Raw genomic sequence first — 8,508 nt, 5'->3', positions numbered from 1 at the left:
TGGTGGCGGTGCCGATGGTCGTGGTGTTGGTGTTGATGTTGGTGTTGGCGGCGGCGGAGGAGGCGGTGGTGGCGGTGCTGGTGGTCGTGGTGGTGCTAGTGGTGGTAGTAGTAGTGGCAATGGTGCTAGTGGTGGTGTTGTCGTTGGTGGTGGTGGTGGTGTTGTCGTTGGTGGTGGTGGTGGTGGTCGTGGTCGTGGTATTGGTGGGGTGGTGGTAGTGGTGGTGGCAGGGGTGGCGGCATTGGTGGGGTGGTAGCGGCATCGGTGGGGTGGTGGCGGCAGGGGTGGCGGCATTGGTAGGGTGGTGGTAGTGGTAGAGGAGGTGGTGGTTGTGGTTGGTAAGTGCTAGAGACAATGGCGGTCGTAGTGGTCCTGGAGGTGGCAGTGGTGGTGGCGGGAACAGTAGCATCGGCATGCAAGCATTTACATACAGGAAAGCATGCACGCATCCATGCCAGTAGGGAGACACATCAGCATACCTCGTTATTGTAAGCAGATCGCTGCACTAGCTTTTCTATCAACGCCTCCTCTTGTTTCTCTGAACGGCGAGTGGACGGTCGATCGCCGCCATTGTCGTCTTCGTCGTCGTCCGACAGCTCGATCTCGCTGTTGACCTCACTTGACCCCACACTCCTAAACCCACAAACACACACGTTGGCGAATCGAGAATACAGATATAGAAAATAACATGTGGTTTTTGAACTCGCTTGATCCCACACTGCTGAGGCTAAGTGGGGTAGAGATAATGTGTTAACATATCTGTGAATTCAATAGGTAAATTCTCGTTACGATTTCTTTTCGGGGAAACTGGAGACGAGTGGCAAAAATTCAGTTGAGAAATTCCAAGTATTGTAGATTATAATGACGAATGTGATTCATAAACAAGAGCTGCAAAATGAGACCTACACAGTCTCCTCAGATTTAAGCTGATCTTCTCTTGTCTTCAGCTTCTTGGCCCTAAGCTCTTCCAGCTTTTCTCTCTCTTTCCTTTTTTCTTCCCTTTTCTTGTGAAATCTGAAATTATTTCATTTGGAATATATAAACTAGTATAGGACAGTCTCTATCCGGCAAGGGAACTCGTGTTTTAATTTCTATATAATTTACACACGTAGAAATCCTTACTCAATTTACCCTCAAATTTTGTCTACTATTAATCAGTGGTGAATTCATCACTCATTTAGTCACAACCCTAACATCCATACACAGCATAAAAGTATGTACTAGCTATCCTTCTGATACATCACTACCATACCTGGCTTGCTGTTCTTCCTTCTCCTTACGTTGCTCAGCCCATTGTAGGTGTCTCAGCTCGTACTTTAACTGCCTCAGCTTCTCCATGTTGTCCTCTATCACATCCCTAATGGCCGTGTAGGTGAGCAACTGACCGATGAGCACATGAAGAATCTTCAGTCGATCAGCTGAAACACAACATAAACAGCTGAGATAACATGTACATAAATGAACCAACATGTACACATGTACGGCGGAAACAACATGTAAACAGGTGAGACAATATGTAAAAGGGTGAGAGAACATTAAAGCAGCTAAGACGACAGATAAATTGCTAAAACAACAGATGAAACAACATATATAAAACTGAAATAGCATATAAACAGTTGCAACAATGTGTAAACATGTAAGCAGCAGTTACACAGTTGAAACAATGTGAACCCTTTTCTGTGCAGGATTATTTAGCAGGAATTCTTATGCAACTAATTTAGGGTTATACAGTCAGCTATAAGCTTTCTCTTATTAACCAGATGTTACTATAAAGGTAGAGAATCAAAGACTAGCATTACATGATGTGACCAAAAAGAATAGTACTTACAAGCTGACAGGTCAAAAACACTCCCGGTACTTAATGCCTCCATTATGCCCGGTTCAGCCATCTTAAATTCCAGCCCAGGGTCATCTTTGGGGCAGTAACCGCACCTCTGCTGAAACTGGTACCTGGTCAAACAAAATCATTTAGCCTTGAGATGTGGTAATATTAGCTCTGACCATAACTATGTTAGATACCATCGCAGCATAGCTAGATAAATACATATTGTGTACAACACTCGTCAGTCAACCCTTAGCACACCCAGCATTACTTGTCATACCCAGGGCGTGAAATTAACACCGGCCCACCGGCATATGCCGGCAAATTATTTGGTGGGCCAGTAACATTGGCAAAACACCGGCCCTCCGAGCCAGTGGTATCAGCCATGTTAGCGAGTACCTACATTTTTATTTATAGCATTAATGAGCAAATAGCATATTTACTATTTTACTTGAATGATATCATGATATCATGATATCATGCCATAATTTATGAACATTTTACACATTTTAAATCGAGAATGCAAGCGTGAAACATGACATTGATTTTACAAACAAAATTTGTGAGGGCTGGTAAATTATGGTGAGGGTTGGTAAAAAATTGCTGTTACCAGCCCTCTGGGCCGGTGCAAAAAAATCTCAATTTCGTGCCCTGCATACCAAACCACGAACAATATAGTAAAAACATTCACGATGCACACAGTGTAAAACATACTACCCACATTAGCAAAATTACGCTGTTGATATTCCAAAATGAAAAGATGAGGTTACACTGTGCTCACTAACAAAATGATGCTGCGCTGTTCTTCGGCGATGAAAACCGTACAGATTACAGCTAATGACCTAGTGTGCTCATTAGCATCATGCTGCTGCTATTCCGCAACAGAACCAACCATAAAGCTTACATTATGCCCATCAACCAAATGCTGCTGCTGCTGGTATTCCACAAAAAAACCCGTACAGGTTGCCCCAGATTGCTTTCATTAGCAATACGAAACTGCTGATTAATATTCCATGGTATATTCCACGAAACATGGTGTCAAACGAACAGTGTGAACACAGTTTACCTGGTGATGCTCTGTGTCTGGCGAGCACCAGCCGCCATTAGATGTAGACGTAGCACCTCTGTCACCGTGTAGGTGTCCATCGTTAGACTGCCAAGCTTCGCTCCTGCACGAATTCACAACAGAATGATACCACGCAAACACAATTACGCTGATTGCATCAATCGCTAAAATAAAAAATGCTATGATAAAACGTTTTAAAATATGCATTTAATTAACTAGTTTATTTATTGAGTTATACTATTCTGAATTATAAAATGAGAGAATGGTATTATATGTCAAAAAACTGCCAACCAATGCCTTCTGAAGGAGATTAATAAAGATTACTGGGAGATTAGAGGAGTAGATTATTTCTGATATAATTGTAGGGGAGCACTTGCACGCCGCTTACCGTGGAACTGACGGGACCACGCTGCAGCCATGGTTGCTTCATTGATGGCTGCCTCTACATCACCATTGCCGTAGGATTCAGACATGTCCACTGCAGTAAACGACAAAAAAAACAAATAAAATATCAGTAAAATGGAGCAATGCAAATCGGTCAGTCCCTAGCACATCCCGTAAGATGGAGGAAAACATGTGCCTAGCTCATTAAGAACATGACAGCAATGACCGAGGCAGGACTCAAACCTCAAACTTTTCAATGAAACGTTCTGATTGTGAAACATTAGCCGACACAGTATTACACTTATTGATTATTTGTTATTATTTATTTATTAGCCCTGTTCGGTGCTTCGTTAGCATATCGAGAATGGCTTACCTGCCTGCGACGACTTTTCGGCACCTGCACTCTGCCACTCCTCCTCCTGTTCGATGAAGATTGCACTGAGCAGGAACTGCAGCAGGTCACCAAAAAAGCCCTGCGGATCCCTGTCTGCGAGTCCCTGCTCCAACATGCCTGCAAACGAACACGTAAACTCCAAACACAAAATTTGACGGGGGCCGGAAAAAAAGCCCAGTGGACACCAGAGACGGGGTTGTTTACGGGGCTTGGGCCGATCGGACCCGTGAAAAGCCTGCTACATCTCATTCCACTCATCATTCCCATTCCATCTGCTGCATCCCATCCCATCCCATCCCATCCCATCCGCCTCATCCCACCCACCAAATATTAGGTGGAATACCTAAAATTCTTCACAATCTAAATAAATACTCACTAAAAGAAATTCCATCGGGAAACACATCGCTGACATGGTAGATTGAACCGAATGCCTGTAGAAACTCCAACACAGCCACGATATCTCCAAACAAACTACTGGACACAACAGTTTGGATTTCCGTTGGTTGTGGAAGATCCTGTGCAATGTAATTTATCGTCAGGCAAAATCTACAACTTCCTGTAAGACCTTTTTTTGCAGTGACATATTTACAGTAAATATCATTCTTAATCGTACAATAGTATAGTTTTAAAATAGGAATATCACGATATAATTAAAAGGCTGATTTTACTTGCAACTTCCGGCACATGTAGGTAATCAATATTGCTTAATCAAATAATTATTTCATGTGAAATTCGTGTGAGGGAGACATTAAATAAAAAAGCAATTTTGACTAATTAAAGGCAATCGGACTATTTGCACACACATCACATTAAATTATAAGAGGCATATTATGTCAGCAGACCAATATGAAAATCGAGTCAATGAAGCTACTTATAAACGAATTTCACCAATCTTAAATGTTGTGATAGCTTTATTTAATGTTTCCACCCCAAGATTATCTCCACTTTAACTTAACTGAAAGTTTGGATGGCGACTTGTGTGTTAAATCTACTCACCTTAAGGTCATTGCAACAGAGATCATCTCTGGGTTTGCTCCACTCCTTCATGTACTCCGCCTTCAAACGTTTTTGCTCTCGTTGATTATCTCTCTCCTACCATAAACATTTTTCGATGCCAATTAGGTTCTTACTTCCTTTTTACTTCATCATTACTTCATGTAAAAGCCTATGCAGTTCTGTAGTCCGCATGTTTGCTATGTGGATAATTCATAACTCCGTTATTCAAATATAATAAAAATTGTCAATTTGATTGCTGCCAGTTACCTCTTTTTTCTTCTGCCTATCTAACTCCATCTCCTGCCTTCTCTTCTCTCTCTGGAATTCCTTCTCCTCTGCCAGTTTTTGTTTCAGCTTCATAGCATCCCTTATCATTTGTATTCGCTCTTTCTCTAGCTGTTCCTGATCTTGTTTTCTAGCTGCAGATCAAATCAAGGAAATCTGTTTTCACAATAAACCAATATTGTTAAATTTGGTGAACATTCTCCCTGTTAGTTCCCTGTGTTTCAAAACAACAGGGTCTCACACAGATTATATCGAAACGAAACAAATTAATGGTCTCTATTTCCATAGCCATTCTCTTGACTAAGAGAACTAATGTAACTACACGGGCACATACACTATAACAATAACTACAGTAAAATACATATATGGTACAGATATATTGCTGTTTGACTGCATGCTGCAAAATCCATTCAGTTGGTAAATATAACCTGATAGATGCAACTATGATCACATATCAGCAAGCCAGCTTCTGTGCAAATATAGCTTCAGTTATTAGTATATTCACAAAACTTGACCATCTGCTATTGTACAGAAAATACAAATACATCTACCTCACGATCTTAACATGGCTTTTGTTTTCGACATTAAACTTGGAAGACTTTTCATTCCTATCTAGTCTTGTGTTGAATATTATCAGTTTAAAGTCTTACGCTTACCTATCTGCTCAATTTCAAGCCTCTGCTCTTCTCTCCTTTTAGCATCCATAGCCTTGCTTCGATTTGAAGAGACTCCTGGCACAGCTGGAAAAAAATCAAAGTTACACACTACAAAAGCTACAGGAGTGTGTATATATATATATATGACAGGTGTGGCTGATCTGACTAGATGGTAAGAAGTAATTAATCTTATCTCTTACTACTGTCTCTATATTATCTCATCTGTTACAGTCACAAGAATTCCTGTAATTCAATGCAACAACCCATGTTCCAAAACAACCCCAGCCATGCACTATCGCTCGCCCTTCTTACCATTAGACTGGTGTTGACCCACTACCCTCTTTGCTGGCGAAAGGCTAAATTTTGGCGGTGCTCCACAGAAAACTGATGCAAATGTCATCTCTGCTAATCTGAACTTCTCAACGAATTTTGGCTGGAAAACAGCAATAGCACATGCATTTCAAAGATAAGCATTTGGCAACTGCAAAGATACAATCTATTTTGTCACCAAATCGTGAAAAATAAATCACTAAACTATAGCCATCTATGTTCACATAAAGAAATGCCAAAATGACAGCCATGAACACTATATTTGGTAGCAATGACAAGATGATATGAATTCAGGCAACTATACACAAATATATGCAAACAAGCAATTGAATACAAACTACACGTGTTTTGCAAGAATACCTTAACTTTCCATAGACCGTTGTCTGGTCTACAGTGCAGTTTGAGGTAAAGTTTGTTCTTGTCTCTTGTTAACACCCCTTTCTTTCGTCTGCAAGACCATAATTACTTTTAAAGTAAATATTTGCAAATTCATCAAATACAGACATAAGTGTAACATGTAATAGCGTGAAATTATACCAAACAGTCACCGAGTCAAAATGCTAACAATGCCTATGGCCCTTTACAATACGACCTCATGAGCAGACCGAAGATTCAACAAGATAGACAACAAAAAACACTTACGAGATATTCAACGCATCAATGGTAAAGGGGTTGTCATCAGTGCCGATCTCCTGTACACAGTATGTATATGATTCAGGGCTAGCTCCAAAGCTTTTGGCACCTTCTTCAGAGCTACAACATAAATGTGTACATCATTTATTTTAAGTTTTAAAATTGCACAATCATGATTTCACATATTATAATTGAAAATCACAATTACATAACAATTATACAGTGAACAGAACAGGTTACAGGTAAGTAATGCTTATCATGACAAAAATTCGCTTTCCACCATCAGTTCAATATTATAATGGCACTAAAGACACAAGATTTACTTTGTGAATTGTAATCCATCAGAACCTACCTGCCAGACGTGTTCATATGATCATTTTCATGTCCGTTTATTCCTGATGCATCCAATGAAGATTGGTAAACGTTGAGTACTTGGCAAGTCAGTCTGTAACCAAATAAACATGCATTATGTGCACATCAACAATAATTATAATATCATAAACATACATACTTTATAATTCTTTCTTATCATGGACACATGTGTAGATCTATGCATGTGTTCGTGCTGTTATTACATTAGTATACTCTAAAACACTTTATTCCATTACATCAATACTTTCTGCCACTAATTTTATGTATTAAATCAAACACTACAAGTACAATACGTTTTATTAGGTGATCGCCTTTTTTGCTATTTAAGGGGACACTGAAGGCAGTGGAGTTGTAGGATTTTGCTATGTCATCACTGTTCACGTGTATCTAAATGTGTGGACGCAGTATTAGTCAATGCAACCCTGCCGATTCCACATAGGAGCACGTCATAAATATCCCAGCTGGTAACTATAGCAATGCAAGTTAACCAGTTTGACTTCTTGAACACAGGTTTATCTGTGAGCAGGTTATTGAACCAAAAAGCAGGTAGCTCCACCTGATGAGTAATTCGTGTAGTTTTCCTAGAGTGACAAGCTAGCAATCAATGGTTGCGGGAAACTAGGTGTTAGTCATGCTGGATGAGCCTAGCACACCCGTGCAGCAGGCAAGCAGGCATCCATGAAGTGACAGCTGCCAATGTACATGCACGCTTGCTCTCGCTGCTAGTGCAGGGCGGCTGGCCTGGGGAGAGTTACCACAAAATGGTTGCCAATGCTTGGCACTCTGGATGCTTGTTATCCTTGGTTATTTGCCATCGGTAGATAATTTGCTCAGCTGCATGCATGCAGGCCAGATTGTGGTAACCTCCACCGTCACAAGTGGTGAAATTTGAACGTAAGCCATGTGAGCCCACAAAATATAAACACATTACATCCTTTACTATATATCCGTGAAGAGATGTTCTTCCTCTGTTTTACCTTGAAACATTCCTATGACTATTGTTATTCTGATCACATCATTTATTAAAGAATAGACAAAGCTGCTATAATATCATAAGTACCAATCTTTCAATAGCTCCCAACTCCCCTTGTCTGTGAAATATTTGGAGCAACATGACTTCAAAAAAGGCACTATTTATATGCAAGCTACTGTATTCAGCAGACAATACGCATTTTAGGGGTAAACACGGCAACAAGCCTATAGATTTCAGCCCTTTCTTATCAATATATCAAGCGTAACAGGCGAGACTGTTGCCCACAGATCCTATTTTTAAAGCTAATACTGCATGACCTTTGATAACTCGATCATACCATATACAATGGGTATGTTTAGCTTGTATCGAGGATGACAAAACCACCATATTTTCGAGCAAAATGCCATCAACTGACAACCAAGCATTTAAGGACTTAGTACATGTTACTTAGTACATGTTACTTAGTACACTTAGTACATGTTACTTAGTACACTTAGTACACTTAGTACATGTTACTTAGTACATTAATATTCCTGAGTCCATAGCAGTGGTATCTTGCAGCCACTTCAAGATTAAAAACATGAGACTTAATCAAAT

At 40.2% G+C, this 8,508-nt stretch overlaps 1 protein-coding gene across 1 annotated transcript in view; it reads right to left on the bottom strand.

Moving 5' to 3' along the window:
• The window catches only part of LOC106816129 (bromodomain adjacent to zinc finger domain protein 1A-like), a 30,104-nt gene that overhangs the window by 18,495 nt on the left and 3,101 nt on the right, over positions 1–8,508 (bottom strand). The window contains exons 3-17 of the mRNA XM_014820686.1: positions 6,919–7,011; positions 6,576–6,686; positions 6,294–6,381; positions 5,916–6,036; positions 5,604–5,687; positions 4,930–5,081; positions 4,663–4,758; positions 4,043–4,181; positions 3,646–3,783; positions 3,277–3,366; positions 2,889–2,991; positions 1,829–1,950; positions 1,253–1,418; positions 907–1,014; positions 480–633 (exon numbers count right to left, since the gene is read on the bottom strand). Of these exons, the coding sequence (XP_014676172.1) occupies positions 480–633; positions 907–1,014; positions 1,253–1,418; positions 1,829–1,950; positions 2,889–2,991; positions 3,277–3,366; positions 3,646–3,783; positions 4,043–4,181; positions 4,663–4,758; positions 4,930–5,081; positions 5,604–5,687; positions 5,916–6,036; positions 6,294–6,381; positions 6,576–6,686; positions 6,919–7,011 (1,765 nt within the window). The remainder of the gene's footprint in view (positions 1–479; positions 634–906; positions 1,015–1,252; positions 1,419–1,828; positions 1,951–2,888; positions 2,992–3,276; positions 3,367–3,645; positions 3,784–4,042; positions 4,182–4,662; positions 4,759–4,929; positions 5,082–5,603; positions 5,688–5,915; positions 6,037–6,293; positions 6,382–6,575; positions 6,687–6,918; positions 7,012–8,508) is intronic.

Source organism: Priapulus caudatus, unplaced genomic scaffold, assembly GCF_000485595.1.
Source record: "Priapulus caudatus unplaced genomic scaffold, Priapulus_caudatus-5.0.1 Scaffold1293, whole genome shotgun sequence".
Taxonomy (NCBI): Eukaryota; Metazoa; Priapulida; class Priapulimorpha; order Priapulimorphida; family Priapulidae; genus Priapulus; species Priapulus caudatus.
Note: the sequence above shows the minus strand (reverse complement) of the source record. Positions and strands in the feature narration are given on the sequence as shown.